The 15921-nt window shown below is 58.4% G+C and overlaps 1 protein-coding gene across 1 annotated transcript in view; it reads right to left on the bottom strand.

The window, feature by feature from the left end:
• The window catches only part of SLC22A1 (solute carrier family 22 member 1), a 30414-nt gene extending 20049 nt beyond the window's left edge, over window positions 1-10365 (bottom strand). Inside the window, exons 1-3 of the mRNA XM_049654538.1 lie at window positions 9451-10365; window positions 4398-4501; window positions 2459-2613 (exon numbers count right to left, since the gene is read on the bottom strand). Coding sequence (XP_049510495.1) covers window positions 2459-2613; window positions 4398-4501; window positions 9451-9861 — 670 coding nt within the window. The 5' untranslated portion in view covers window positions 9862-10365. The remainder of the gene's footprint in view (window positions 1-2458; window positions 2614-4397; window positions 4502-9450) is intronic.
• Window positions 10366-15921: the final 5556 nt, after the last annotated feature.

The following is a 15921-nucleotide window of genomic DNA, read 5'->3' as shown; positions in this document are numbered from 1 at the left end:
CCCCGCTGCCTGCCTGACCCCAGGCTCCTTCCCAAGTCCTGCTGATCGAGGCTCCCGGAGACACCCCGCCCTTCGTCCCAGCCTCTCTCGAGCTGGTCCTTTTTCAAACTCCCCCATTTGCCATCCGTACTGCCCGTCACGCACTCAGGATCCAGTCTGCCTGACACCTTCCGCCTCTCCTCCCCAGAGCTTGGCCCCGCGAGCTCCGGGCTGAGCTATGACATTTCCCTCGGCCCCAGGAGTGCTCACGGACTTAGTGAGGGACCCGGCACCACTCTGCGTGCCTGGGGTCTGTGGCAGCCACATGGGCAGTGGCGGCCCACGCACCCCTCCTCCTCCTCGAGGGAGAGGGCCGAGGGCACACGCGGCAAATGAGTAAACCGTATGCCACGGGGGAGCGAAACGTTAACTGGTGGGAGGGGATCGGGACAGTCGAGGGTCAGGGGACGCAGCTTGCCAGAGGGCGGTGCCGTGGCATGGACCTCAAGGGTGAAGTTCCAGGCAGAGGAGCTGAGGATGGGGATCTCCAGGGCAGGGGGCCGGGCGAGGCCGTGGGGGGCTCAGAGAAGGCTGGCTTGCATGGCATGAAACGCAGAGCCGGTCCCTTGAGGGGCAAACGCACTCCCACGTCTGCTGCTGAGCTGAGACTTGAGACCGACGTGGAGGCGAAGGGACAGTGTTGGCCCGGGCCCAGTGGCAGCGGCGGAGGAAGAGACGGTGGGTCCGGGTGTGCTGTGAGGGTAACAGCAGGACCCCAAGGAGGCCGACACAGGAGTGGGGAAGCGGAGGCCGTGACCCACCGCAAGATGGCAGGTCTGAGCGGCTGGACAGACGGCACTTGACAGACTGGGGGCTGGGGTGGGGGTCGGCAGGTGTAACGGGTGTGGGGTTGGGGAGGACAACATCCTGGGTCCCGCCCTGTTGAGGGATGGGAGGATCGGGGAGAAGAGGAGGAGCCAACAAAGGAGGCCAATGAGTCACTGGCGGGGGACGGGGTGGTGAAGTGGGGGTGGCGAAGTGGGGGGAACTGGGGTGGGGGGTGTGACCCATAGGCGAGTGGGGAAAGCCTTCGGAGGAGGCTTGGCCCTCACCCACCCAGATACCCGCTCGGGCATCTGTCGTTCTCTCCAGCGTGTGAGCTCCTTGCAGGGAGGAAGGATGCCTCCTCTACCCTAGTGCCCCAGCCCTGCCCTAGTGACCACCCTGCAGCAACAGAACCAGGCAGGGCCGGGCACGGGGCAGGCATCGCTCCGAGCACCACCTGTGTGGCTCATCCGCTCAGGGCACCGCCACCCCCCCCCCCCCATGAGGGCATCGAGGCCGGAGATTATGGAACTCGCCCAAGATTACACGACCCGTCAGTGTTGGGCAGCCGACGTGTGACCCCAAGTTCATCTTCTTAACCATGTGCCAAATAGCACATATTGAACATACACGTGGCCAATACATATGTCCTGAACCGATTAAACAAAACCATCTGCACACAGTTTCTAGGGGGAGAAACATGCTTTCTCTTGGTTAATGAACCATTTCCCAGAATTCCAAGACACAGGATAGCGTCTTCAGAGGTGGAAGGGCATCACTGTTTCTTTTCTGTTCTCTACAAATGAGCACAACTGTGGATTATCCTCACTGCTGTCTAAAGTGCCCACCTATGGGCTGAGGAAAGCATAGATGGCTCTTTTACACTACCTCCTTCCAAGAAAGTAATTTTCATTCTCTCTTCTTACCCTTCTGAGAAAAATTTGAAAGAAAAAAATGTAGAATTACAGTGGTTTACACCTCAATTTAAAAAAAAAATGTTTCTCTCTTCTCTTATCTCCTCTTTGTTTTCTCTCCTTATTTTCAAGTGGTTCAAACCAGTTGAGTTGTATTTCTTTTCAGGAGGTGCTGGTTCTTTCTTATTTAAAATGTTAAAATATTCTCTTACCTGACCCCCCTTCCTGCCCCTCCCCTTGCTGTAAACACGTCAACTGTGATCTTTTTCCAAATAGATGAGTTGATATGGAAAGATTGATCTATTTAAGTGGTTATTTAAGTGTCTCTCAGACAAAGGAAGGGAGGAAGGAAGGAAGGAAGGAAGGAAAGAAAGGGAGGGAGGGAGGGAGGGAGGGAGGGAAAGGGAAAAGAAAGGAGGGAGGGAAGTAGAGAGGGAAAGAAGGAGGAAAGAAAGAAGGGAGGGAGGGAGGGAGGGAAGGAAGGAAGGAAGGAAGGAAAGAAGGAAGGAAAGGAGGGAGAGAGGAAAAGCAAGAAGGAAGGAAGAAGGAAGGAAGGAGGCAGGCCATCCCCACATAGTGCCCCTGCCCCAGTCACACAATCACATACAACTAGAGTGACCACAATGTCTCCAGACCCTGCAAACCTGCCTTCTCCCCCCAGACCCACCTCCATGTTTGGCCCCACCCCCTTCCTCTCGCCCACCCGACCTCTGTGGAAAGTCAGCCCCGCGGATACTTACTCAGGATGTAACCGGACGTCCAGCTGCCCTTGCTGACCAGCCCCTGTAGCAGGCGGAACAGCAGCAGGGACGTGTAGTCTGGCGCCACGGCCGTGAGGACGCCCAAGACGGCACTGGTGAGGGTGGTGGCCAGGAGACATAACTTGCGGCCGAACCTTCGGAGGCAGGGAGACAGGGACCTGAGGTGGGGCTGTTGGGTATTTGGGGTCAGGTGGGCACCACGGGGCAGCAAGTCCCAGTCGGGAGGCGCACGTCACTGCTCTCCGGAGGGGCTGTCCCCCTCAGGGCCCGACCTTGTCATCCTCAGGGAACAGCGGCCCCTCCGAGGTTCGTTAAGTCACACTGTAGCCAGGAATCCAGAATCCTGACGTTCTCAGCCATCTGGCATCTCAGCCTAAAGGGGGGCTCCCCCAGCGGCTCTGCGGGTCCCACACGGGTCCCCACTCATTGCCTTTGTATCCGGCAGACTGTGTTATACAGGGTTTAGTGGGGTGCACCCCCACGCAAGTCTTATCAGCTGTGTCAACATTTCCGGGAAAACATTCAGTTCTCGTGGTGTAACTATTGAGGATTATTTCCCTTTCCTTTTTTCATGAACGAAATGGGCAAATTATTTGCTAACGCTTCATCCCAGTAGGGGGCTTTACTGACTCGTCTCTCAGACCTTGTCCCACATGCAAGGAAGTAAGGGACCAACCTCGGTGCGGTCACAGCCACGTGGTCCCCACCCCCAGAGGGCCCCAACCTGCTTCCTGCGTCCTAGACACCCACACGGCCCTTCATCCTGCTTCTCCTTGCCTCCTGACCTCAAACTCCTGCCCCCGCCCGGCGCACCTCCACACCAGCCCATAAATGCCCTTGTCCTTTACTGAGATAGAAACTTCCCGTCCAACACTCACCCCTTCTCACCTCAGAACAGCCAGACTTAATGGCATCCGTGTCCACCTCCCCGTCTTTTCTCCTGTGCCTCTGACCGAAGGCTGCGTCCCTGTCACTGGAGCCCAGCCCCCCCCCCCCCCCCCCCCCCGGTCCCCCCCCCCCCCACCCCTGCACTCTGTGATGCGGTCGTCCCCATCCTGGACCCCTCATTTTCCCCCCGTCCTTCGCAGCCCACTGGCCTCAAAGAGCTGCCCCCACACACAGACTCCGCTTTCTCCTCTCTCGCTCTTCTTTAGCCTTCCCGACACCGTCCCTGTCGCTGGCACTCGTGGGGCCACGTGCACAGGTGTTGAGTGCTCTTCCTCGTTGAGCAAGCCTTGTCTTGTGTTCTCCGGCTTTGCACCCACCCGCCGCCTGTCATTTCTTCCAAATCTCCTTTGCCACCACTCCTTCCCTATCAACCTGTTCACCTCTCTACACACTCTGCTAGCTGATCTCAAACACAGTTTACGGTGTTAAATACCAGTTCCTACTGACAAAGCCCAAAGATTTATCTCGAATGCGAAACTCTCTTCTGAGCGCAACTCGTGTATCCACTTGCCTCCTTGACATCTCTTCGGTGCCTCCCGGGCTACTGTTAGCACAGCTGTGATGTTAGCGCTGCGGGGACACAACTCGGGACGGCTTCCCACCCCCTCCCCCCACAGAGAGCTAGAGGGAAGTCGGCCTCTACCCGACTCAGGCCCGCCTCAAAAAATAGCCCCGCCCTCACCTCATCCACCTGCCTGACACATAAACCTTGGCTTTGTCCCCACCTTCTCTCGGGCCACCACCCCAACTACACAATCTGCGTGGAGCGTCGACCCCTGAAATCCACCCTAAGTCCCCAACCTTACTCCAGCTTGCTGCCCCACCTCGTCCAAAGCACTAGCTACCACGTCTTTTCCCCATCAAGTTCCGTGGTAGATTTCAACTGGCCAGATTCTTCCATCACTGACCCCTCTGATCCACTCTCCACGCGGCCTTGCCGCTCCGTACAGGTGGATTGGCCTTCACGTACCTGTCTGCAATGTAGCCGACACCCAGAGAGCCCAGGAAGAAGCCCACGTTCACGCAGGACTGAAAGAGGTCCACCTTCCAAGAGTCATCACATACCAGGTTGAACTGAAGCAGGTCCACACCGCAGTCGGAGGGGCCGAAAACACAAGACCGCTTGTGAGTCAAACTACACCTTCCGCCGTCCCTCCGGACAAAGTAAACGTTTAACACAACGTGTGACATCCGAAGGCGTCTCATGTCATCTTCTCTTACCGTGTGTTCGTAAGACAAATTCAAGGTTTCTGGCAAATCTCGGTTAATATCATTATGGACCTCATATCTTTGCTTTACCCTCACTATATATTAGTTAAGAAGCTACCGTCCAGTGCTTTGACACTGATAGTCAATTATCAAAAGACAACAGGTCTTTTGGCCAACAGGTAAGTTTTCTAGAAAGAAGTACAGCAAAGTAATTTCCTCAAGACGGAAGTGTAGCAAAATAAACAGAACATGTTTTCCAAAATTGGTCAAAAGCCCTCAATTAAGTGCCTGTTAATTATACATTTCGTTATGTCAAGTCCACCAATAATTCTATAGATTCCGTTGTGACTGATGTTGCCGTGTGAACAGGAAGGGCTGAGCGAGGACACGATCGCAGGAAGGCGGGCTTAGTGGGAGCAGCCTGGGTATTAGTGTTGTGGGGGGGGGGGGGTGGGGCAGGGGAGCTGGAGACTCGGAGGGACCGGAGGGACCGACATGCCAAGAACCAGAGAGGGGAGGGACTGAGCAGGAGGGAGGCAGAGGCAAAGGCGGGACAGAACTGTCTGATGAAGGGCCTTATTGTGTTATAGGGGACGTCTCACCCTAGAGAGCACATGCCTGGGCACTGGACGGGCGTGATGAGGAGACATCGCCACTCCCTCTTTGGGGCTCAGAGAAAGTAGATGTAAGTATGGAGCTCTACAGCCGGGCCTTGGCACCCTCCCCGGTCCTGGTGCAGCCCTAACTAGGCGGCGTCTAGGGGCACATCCCTCCTTTCTCCCAATCTCTGTGCCGCTCTAGCTACTTTGGATTCACGGCCCCACCCTACCAGACAACATTGTGGGATGTGACAGCAGGAAAAGCACTTAGCCACTTTGGGCCTCAGTTTCCCAGTCTGAAACGGATGCGTTGAGCTGATCCTGTCCCACTCACAGAGCTACGCAAGCACTGAGGGGGAAACGTGAAAATGGCTTTGGTAAATAACAAACCCTTTAACTCTTAGAAGGTTTTCTTCCACGTTTTTCATTTTGAGATTGAGAGAGACAGTGTGCAAGCAGGGAGAGGGGCAGAGAGAGAGGGAGAGAGAGAATCCCAAGCAGGCTCCGTGCCAACAGCACGGAGCCCGATGTGGGGCTTGAACTCACAAACCGTGAGATCACGGCCTGAGCCGAAACCGAGAGTCGGACGCTTAACCGACTGAGCCACCCCGGCGTCCCAACATACCACCTGACTTTCAGAAACTCATAATGAGCCTGTCCTGTCACCTGCTATGCCCAGACCCGTCGGTCCGCTCCCGTGGTGGCTCAGCCCTGGGAGGACAAGATACCTCCCGGCACCTCTGAAGTTCCCCGTCCCGACCGGGATGTTCGTTCCCCTCAGCTGCACACCCTCCTCACCCAGCTCCCCCTGCGGTTCTTTGGTTTTCCCTGGCTGCCCCGGGCCCCGCCGTCAGAAGGCAGAGGGACGGACGGCTCTGGAGTGTTATCTGGCTGCCCCAGGCTCTGTATCTCCAATTGTCCAACGGTCTTTTTGTAGCCTCCCCCCACGCTGTCCAAGACCACATTCGGTGTCTACGAGACTGCACCGAAGCCGCAGGGCCCTGTTTTTTGTCTTTTGTTCTAATCTTCGCCATGAGCGAGTCTGTAAGACGTCCCTGCCATGCTTCCTGAAATGCCCTGGATGACATCTTGCCCTTGGACTGTGCACAAGCTGGGGGCTCACAGGGCCAGTGGGAGGGACCCCCGCTTTACCTGCTACCATTGCCTCCTGCTGAGATCTCTGCCCTGCCACCGCCCCTCCCACTATGCTGAGAATCTGTGTCTAGAGTCACCTGTCATGCCCCGTGCCCCCCAAACTCACACCCAACCACTGCCCTCTCGTACATGTGTGCACACCAGGAGGGCAGACCCAGCCCTCAGAAAAGCCCAGGGCTGTGTTGAGCCCCAGGGGGGCGCCGGATGGGCCTCTGAGTCCAGTCACAGCTCCTGCTGGGCCTGCTGTGTTGGGCAGCCTAGAAAGCAGTGGGCAGTGCTGTCCAAGCTCGTCCGATCACAGGAGTCCCCCAGGGTCCTTGTCCGAGTACAGATTGCTGTGGGTCCTGTCTCGGCAGATCACAGACCAGAAGCCAGGAGACCTCGGGGACCAGGCGAGTTTGGAAACTATGATGTAACTTTAGGTCCCATGACCTCGGGCTGAGGCCTTTCTGTCGCTCCTGCCCACAGGCAGGGGAGGACAGGGCTTCCCAGCCTGGAGTGAGGCCCCCCAGCCCAGTGTGGGGCTGCAGCCGACAGGGCCACCCCACCCCCCCCACAGGGGAGGCAAAAAAGTCAGTAAACAGCACATTCCTTCCCCAGGCGGAGCCCAGCCGCTGTCTCTGGCTTGGAGGGGAAGTGAGGCTGGGTGTTCAAACAAGCTGGCTCAGCGCCTCCCTCGAGCAAGTTCCAATGTCCAAGGCAAGGCTGAGTTAAAGATTATTTTTGCAGAAATAAATCCCCGAGGTGAATCCCCCAAGAACAAGCTTCAGTTTAGGATGAGGAGTGGAGGCAAAGGGCTTTGAAGCAATCGTGGGGGGGGAGGGTGAGAGGAGACGGCATCACTTCCAGGGGCCGGATCCTCCCACCTCAGAGCCCCTGCACCTAATCACATGGGTTTTCTCAGCAGAAGCCCACCGGCCCTCGGCCCTCGGACTCCGCAGGGCCCCAAATGCACTCTGTACCCGACAGCCACCTCCTCCCCGCTCCCCCTGAGCACAAGGGTTCCAGGAGCCCCTTAATTCCTGCCAGGGCTTAGATCTAGGGTCCTGTGGAAGCAGACCCCTACTGCCACGCACAGGGAGGCCCCCCCGCCCCCCCGCGGCTCTGGAGCCTTCTGAGTCCTCCTGCGTTGGAGTCCTCCCTTGTCCACTCCTCCCCTCCGTGTCTGCCACCCCCACCTCCCAAACCGCTCCTTCTCCTGTGGTCCAGGCTCAGATTCAGTAGCCCCCCCCCCCCCCCCCCCAAGAACCCCCAGGGGGGCTGGGGCCCCCCCCCCCCCCCCCCCAGCCCAGGCCAGGCCTGTGTCTCTTCAGGGCCACTCTAACTTTTGTTCCTGCAACAACCATGTTGGCTGACCCTTCCACCGGGGCTCATTTCTGGGCCACCTGAGCCCTCCTGACCTCTGGGGACGCCTCCAGGCCGTTCCCAAGGTTCAGCTAGAACTAAACCGCCTTGCTCCTCTGCCTAAACAAGACCAAATTTCCTCATTTGTTGCCACGTTTAGGAAGAAAACAACAACGATGACAACACAGGGTGCCCGGTTGAATTCGGATTTCAGATAAACAACACACATATGTGTATATTTTTTAATATGGGCACCGCCCACACAATATTTGTATTCCCTGCTTCAGTATCAAATATGCACAACATCTGAGACATAATTATCTTTTAAAAAGCGTTGGTCATTTATCTGAAATTCACATTTAATTCGGTGTCCTGTGTTTTATCTGGCGACCTTTCCTTTCGGGAGGACAGTGTAACGGTTCATTGTCCCCAGCGTGGCACGAGCTCCCGCTCCCCTGAGCCTGGGCCCGCGCTCCCCCTCCCTGTCCTGTTTCCTCTCCTTGCCGCTCAGGATACACCCGAGGCTCCAATCAAATGCCACCTCCCTCCAGAAGGCACCCGTGATAAGTTCGGTGGCTCGGGGACGCCTCCTTGGAGCCCGCTGCCCCCTGTGTGCCTGCCCACACGTGGTCCCGGGCACAGGCCTTGTTCTCCCCGCCTCCCTCACTGCCCTGGAGATGCCAGGCTCCTGGAGAGAAGCGCCCAGCTTTCTCCCTGTCTCCATCCCAGCACCACGGCAGTGCTGGAACGGAGCAAAGGCTCAGCCACGTTTACTGAGTGAACAGATGAGGGAGTAAATAGATGGCGGACCGACTGCTTCTGCCCGTTTACTAGTGGAGTGGCTCTCAGTCACGGAGAACAAATACTTCTCTGTCTTGGTATGCTTCTAGACTCCCAGCCAGAGCGCTGGGCAGTTCGGTGTCCCTGGGAGGGGAGGTGCCTCGCTGGTCGTCTGTCATTGAAGGGTGCCTTGGAACCCTTGGAAACCCATCGCTTTCAAAAGCATGCATGAAGGGAAAAAACCTGGTAGCTTTTTACTAAAATATCCTCAAGGCACAACACAGAAAGAACCCCCCGAACTAGGTGAGCAGGGCGCTTCGACACCACCACCGCATCCTGTGAGGCCACCTCGTGCAGCTCAGCTCAGGTCTGTCAGCGGTTACGCCAGCCTCAGCTGAACTTCCGGCCCCTGTGGGTCACGGCCGTCCTGGGTTTACTGATGAGGAAGCTGAGGCTCAGAGACGCCGAGTAACCCACGCAGTGACGCCCAGCTCATCTGGAACATGGCCGGGATTGCAACAGTCTGACTCCAAAGCCAGGGAGGCCTCCCCAGCTCCCCAGCCACGTTCGGCCCCCACAGGCGCGTGCTTCCTGAGTGGAGGAAGGGGGAGCCCACTAATTCTAACGGTAGGGAAGCCCCACCCCAAGCGAATTCGGCAGGCTCTTGGAGGAAGAGGCCGGTGGGGCAGAAAGAAGAGAAACCCGTCTCTCCCCGTAGACCCGTATTCAAACGATCTGGCTCAGCCCGGCTTGCTCTGACCTTCAGTCTCCTTCACCATCACCCAGGGTCTGCGGAGGGCTACGCAAGGGAAGCGTGCAAAGTGCCCAGGACGGAACTGGACACGTTCTAAGTGCTCAGTGAATCGAACTCTCCTCCCTGCTTCCCCCGTGTCCCTAAAACCCAGCTGGCCCCCGAAACACAGGGCCAGCTCTCACCTCGGTCACGATGGACGAGCCGGGCGTTTCGTACACCCAGCCGTGCCGACAGGGGCCCAGCGGCAGGTGGCTCCTGTTGGCCGCCAGGCCGGCCAGGGGGTCCGCGCAGCTGAGGGCGCTCTGGTTCCAGTCCACCTCGTAGCGGCGGCACTGGTGAGGGGACGCCTCGCCCGCGGCCCCCGGGCCCGGCGCTGTGTAGTTCAGCTCCTCTGCCAGGCTCCAGCCGCATCTCCGGCTCAGCTCGGCCACCCCAGGGCTCAGGCAGCGGTGATCCGGGGTGAAGGCCAGGAAGACGATGCCCACGTAGATGGGGGCAAAGGCAGCTGACAGCAGGCATAGGGTCAGGAAGACTTGCTTCTGGAACCAGCCGAACTCCCCAACCTGCTCCAGAATGTCATCCACAGTGGGCATGACTGGACCAGCACCCTCATCACTTTGGCCAAACTGCCTCGGCCGCGGTAGCCAAGGTCAATGTTTCGTGTGGGCTTCTCTGCAATGGGCTGGTTTGAAATCAAGTTGCTGTCCAAGCATGCTCTACCTGGAAGCCAACCAACTGGAAATAATCTTTCACCCCGTGGTGCGGGTGTCCGGCAAGGGTGAAAGGCAGGAGGGTGAGTGTCCAAATGGCTTGGCCAGGAAGCAAGGCCACGAGGCTGGGGTTCTAATTCTCTTGGCATTAGAGGAAAAAAACTAGAGCCTGCCAGGTAACCCCCCTCCCCACCCCAGAGTGGTCTCTTTAGGGCTCTTCCAGAGAGATTATTTTAAAACTTCTTTTTATAATTCAGATAAACCAAAGGTATCACAGCTTCAGGTGCTGTGTGATCCAGCACTCACACTCCTTTCACCTAGCTGGCCTGGCCCCAAGCATGGCTCGGCTGAGCACTGCGTCCTATTTGTCCCCAAGGGCCCTGCAGGCCGGCATCTCGTGGAAAAGGGAGCCATGAATGAGCTTCAGACTCAGCAATGACAAAAGCATCAGCCTTCAATTCGGGGCTCTGAATTGTTACCAGGTCGTGACAGCCTTCAAGGTCAACGCTACGACCCTCCTCACGGCACAGCTAGGAAAACAAAGGTTTGGGGAGCCAACGGCAACCTCCCGAGTTCCCACTGTCCTTGAACTTGAGTCTTGTTCTGCTCCAGAGCAACATCCCGAATTTATTAGCCTGCCCTTAGTTCACCAACTCCTCTGTCAGTTTGCTTTTTGCATTCAACAAATACTCACCAAGTCCTTATACGTCTCAGTCGGTGCTGGGCTCTGGGACACAGAGATGGGGCAGCTTCTAACTCCAAACAGCATACCATTCGGGGGGATAGATTCACAGAGGGTCGGCTCAAGCAGAGGGCACTAGGGGAGCCCCCAAAACTGGCTTCTCAGCCAGCCGTGAACCTTATGGCCAGTAGGTTGATACGACGACGGGGGGGGGGGGGGGGGGGGGGGGGAGCAGGAAGTGATGAAAGGCAGAAAGGGTGTGGCAGGCCGGGATGGGAAGGCGACCCCCAAAGACCCTGCCTCCTGGCACGCGCACCCTGGAGTAGGCACGGGACCTGAGACTGGCCTGTCCCCACGGAACGCAGCAAATGTGGCGATGCCACTCCCAGGACTCCATCGAGTGCGGTTTCACAGCCGCCTGGCCCGGCGTCCCTCATCCCACTGCTGGCTTTGATGAAGCAGGTGGCCCTGCGGGGGAGTCCACAAAGCAAGGAGAGGAGACGCCACCGGCTGACGGGGACCCTCAGGCCCGCAGCTGCAGGAACCACGTGGGCTGAGGCCCATCTTGCCCCAGACCCGCAGAGGGTCCCCCCAGAAGCCGGGAGACGAGTGTGCGGCCTTATCCAGCTAGGGTTGTGGTCGTGTGGCTCCACAGGAACAGACAAGGAGAAATGGCTCCTGGGAGACAAGGAGGGAATGTTCCTGGGAGCAGCAGGGCCTCGAAAGGCCTGCGAGCCCACGTGCAGTGCTGCTCGCACGGCCTGGGGCTGGCTAACCGCACTCCACACTCGCCCCTCTGGGGCCCTGCGTGCCGGGCTGACCTCTGAGGCCAGGCTCAAGCAGCAGCTCCCTCAGCCCGTCTGCCTGGCCTGCGTGCCAGCCCCAGGGCTGCTCTGGGGGCAGGGGCGGGGGTGGGGGGGCAGCCTGTGGTGGCCGGGCCCCCCCCCCAGGCCCTCATCTTGGCCCCCTCGCCCTCCTCAGGGGAACAGGCCAACCAGACCTTTAAAAGCCTGGGGCACACAGACCGACCAGGGTCTGTGAGAGAGCCAAGCTCCCCAAACAAACCCACTTCCCTATCTCCCCGCCCCAACACAGGCAGTTTCCCAGCACCCCATGGGACTCCACCCAGCACCATCACCTGCCCAGGGCGGGCTCCCAGCTGCTCGGTTGTAAAACAACCTGACACGCAGGGAACGGGGTCAAGGGGGCTGTCTGGGTGCAGGGTGGGACCCCAGGAGTCCCAGCCAGAACTGCTGACGGAGGACAGCGAAATGCTACCAGACAGGAAACGCCTCCCCCACTCCCCCATGTCAGCCTTGGGAGGGCACAGACATCCAGGGCGGGTCCCTGCATTTGCACACGGGAGAGGCCCTTTTGTTTCTGGGACTCTCCTCTCTCTGCTCCACGGGCACTGGGCGCTGGCTGGTTTGGTAAAATACGGCCCCCCTCCCGGGGGTTGTAGCTCTTGAACCCCCGGCCCCCCGCCCCGCCCCGGGCTGCTGCCAGAGGGCTGAGTGCTCACTGGAAGGGCAGGAAGGAAGAAGGCCAGAGGCAAACGTCCCCCAAAGGCAGGACAGTCACACACTCCAAGCTGAAAGCAGTCCTTTCTGGCGGCGTGAGATCGTAGGACATGTGTCCAGGGCTCTGCCCCCCGGTTCCTGGCACGGAGCTCCTGAAACCCTTGTAATTTCCTGGGTGGTAGGAGTGACCTTTGTTCTGATGAGGGGACTCTGGAGGGCTCCCGGTCACAGGAAAGGCCAAGCCATGATCAGAAGCTTGGCACTTTCGGCCCAACCCGCATTCTCTCGAGAAGGGAGAAGGGCTGAAAATGGAGTTCATGATCCATCGAGCCTACACGAGGAAGCCCCTGTGAGAATCCCAAAAGAAGGGGGTTTGGAGAGCTTCCTGGCTGGTGAACACACCCACCTCTGGGGGGATCACACATCCCAGCTCCACGGGGACAGAAGCTCCCTATGCCTGGGACCCTCCCAGACCTCGCCCCATGTACATCTTCATCTGGCTGCTCGTCTGTGTCCTTTAGTAAACTGGTAAAAACAGGAGTGTTTCCCGGAGTGCTGTGAGCTGCTCGAGCAAATCAATTGGATCCAAAGGGGAAGAGGTCATGGAAGTCCCCTGACTTTGTAGCCAGGTCAGACAGAACTATGGGTAACCTGGGGACCTACTACTTGCCGTTGGCATCTGAAGTGGGGGGCAGCCTTACGGGACTGAGCCCCTAGCTGGGGTTGGGGGGGTGGTTCTGATGTTACCTACAGGTGGACCACGTCAGAATTGAGTTCAATTATAGGACTCCCCAGCTGGTGCTCCAAAGAATTGCTTGGCGTGGGGCAAAGCCCCCACATCTGGTGACCAGAAGTGAAATGTTCTGGGTGAGCAGCAAGGGAGATAAACAGAAGGGAGAGCTGGGTTTTCCCCACCACATGGGAGGAAAACAAGTGGCTTTTTCTAACACAAGCGTGCTGGCCCCAAACGTCCTGGGTGCCCTCTACCTCTACCTGGGAAGCAGCCAGGGAGCAAAGGTCCTGCTTTCGACACATCCTGGGGAGAAAGCAAGGCCCCTCCCTGCCCCCAATTCCCCAGGGGGCCTTGGGGAGGCTGGGGGTGGGAAGGCAGCCAGCCAGACCTCACGCCCCCTGCTCTTTTCTTGCTGGAGAAAGCAATCTCCCTGGCTCTGGGCAAAGGCTTCCCTCCCCACTCCCCAGCGGGCTGGCGCTCACTCTTTCTTTTGCTCAGACAGGCCACTCTGTTCCCATCGCCCAATCCCTGCTTCAGGTGCAAGGACCGGGCACCTTGGGTCATCAGAATTGCAAAGGGGAGAAGCGACAGAGTATTGTGGCCAACTGCCCCCCGCCCATCCCCGCCACCATGGGCGCCCCTCCTCCAGCTGCACTCAGGCCTCCTCACCAGCCCTGGGGTTGCTGTCTCCCTCTGTGTGCCGTCAGGAGACCACCGTGGTGGAGGCAGACCTCTCCTCACAGACCTCAACCCCCAGCACCGCCTCCAAAACGGCACCTTCTTTTAAGGTCCTTCAGGGGCGGTTTTAAATTGCACTGAGGAGCGTGGAAACCACCAGAAAAGAGGACCCAGCGTGGGAGCCACAGCGAGGCTCCACTCGGTCATCAAAGGTGCTGCCTTCCTTGAGGACCCAGGCTGTTCTCCACACCATGGTCTCCTCCCCAATGTCGGGGCCTCTCTGATGACTCCGTTTGCCCTACACCAAAGCCCCTGACAAGGAAGGCCACTGGGCAGGCCTCTTCCCCCAGAGCCCGGCCAGAGGACAAGACAGGGGCCTTCTGTCTCCACCCCCCCCCCCCCCCCCCGCCCCCAGGCACTGGGACCAACCAGACCCAGTGACCTGTGTCTGCCCAGCTTGCCCAGGACAATCTTCTTGTCCCCATCCATTCCAACAGACACATGACATGGAAGCTATGCATTAAATTCCTCCCTACCTTCCCGGCCTCCAGAGCTCAGAAGGCCGAGGGCGCACAGACGTCACCACCGGGGCTAGAGGTCCCCAGGAGCAGGGGCTGGTCAGGCACACGGGACAGTGGCCAGGAGCCGAGGGCATCACCTGGCCCCTATTCTCAGTTCTGGATGCCAGAGCCAAGTCTCAGGCAGCCTGCTTCCACGTCCTCGAGGTATCATTGTCAAAGCCGGCTCAGCTCTCAATGACCCACCCACCCCGTCCCCACAAAGGAACCCACGAAACCACCTGTGGTTCATTCAAAACCGCTGGCCAGTCATCCTTCGATGGGCATGGAGGCAACGACAGGTCACGGTGGGGCAGCCTAGACGAGGCTCCTCAGCCTCCGCACACAGCCATGGGTCACTCTCGCTGTGTCTGATGACCACCTGGCCCCTCTGAGAGCGACTGGGCCTCTGCTCTCCGGACTCGTGTCTCAGGGCTGCCGGAACAAAGTAGCACGGACGGTCTGGGAGGCTGAAGTCGCAGACATTTATTGTCTCGTGGTTCTGGAAGCCGGAACTCCAAAACCAAGGGGCGGGCAGGGAGGGAAGGCGTCTCTCCTCAGCTTGCAGACATCCGTCTCCTCCCTGTGTCTTCACATCACAAATTTCCCCTGTTCATAAGGACACCAGTCACAGTGGACTAGGGCCCACCCCCTGACCTCGCTTGAACTTGATCACGTCTATAAAGATCCAGTCTCTGAATAAGGTCACATTCTGGGGTGCTAGGGGTGAGCGCTCCAACACGGGTTTTGGGGGACACAATTCGACCCTTGATCATCTCAACACGCCAGCGCTCACGCGTGGAGAGTAACAGGCAACGGGTCAGAAGCGCCACGCCAATGGCCGCAGAACCCGGTCACTGTCAGCTTCCTGGGGAATCGGACCCGATGTGGGGAGCAGTGTTGGGGGGCACAAATGGCTGGGGCCGGACCATGGGGAGGGCACAGGGGGCTTCCCTGGGGAGGGCAGGTTCTGAAGTAGCGTGCACCTGTCTCTTGGGCCCTCACCATTCTTGTACAGAGAACACCACACCCGTTCCGTGCGACCCTCAGGACAACCGTGCGCCACGGTGACAGCACTTCCCAGGGGACGGGCCTCCGGCCACCAGGCTCCCCAAGGGGACACAGGCCAACATGTGGAAAGCACTTCATACTGTACCTTCTTGGGAGACCCACCAGCCACATTTTTTTATTGTGATCTGAGCCAGATCTCAGAGAGGTCTCACGGCAAGGAAGCCTGTCTTCTCGGCATCCTCCTGACCTACTTGGGCACAGACCCTTTCCAGTTTCCGTAGCACATCGACCAAATCAGACGGGACAAGTGTTCCAAGGGGCATCCTTTGGGAAACGCCACTCTACGGCAAGACTTTCTAGTTTAAGTATGATTCTGTTCAACCTGAGGTCCGTCCCCCATGCTTTCCCGAAAAGGAGTCCTAAAACCGCGACACGGGGCAGAGCAGAACAGGCATCCTCCAGTGGAGGGGGGCGACCGAGGGGCGTCAGACCCCGAGGCGAGGAGGGCAACCTCACGAGTCAAGGACATGAAACCGCAAAGATTGAGGAACTTTCTGGGCTGAAGTGAAACTGAAAGACAGTGAGGTACAACACAGGATTTAGAATGGGGTCCTTTGCCTAAAAAGGGCATTGCCGTGACCAGCGGGGACACCCGAGCAGGATCTGAGGCTTAGCTGGTAGGAATGGGCCCAACACCGTGTTGTCGGTGGATGCATCGTGCTCCCGCGGGATGACAACCTGAAGTGTCCAGAGAAGGTGAGG

The sequence above is a fragment of the Panthera uncia genome (assembly GCF_023721935.1).
Source record: "Panthera uncia isolate 11264 chromosome B2 unlocalized genomic scaffold, Puncia_PCG_1.0 HiC_scaffold_24, whole genome shotgun sequence".
NCBI classification, from domain to species: Eukaryota; Metazoa; Chordata; class Mammalia; order Carnivora; family Felidae; genus Panthera; species Panthera uncia.
The sequence above is the reverse complement of the archived record's forward strand: the minus strand, read 5'-3'. Positions and strand labels throughout refer to the sequence as shown.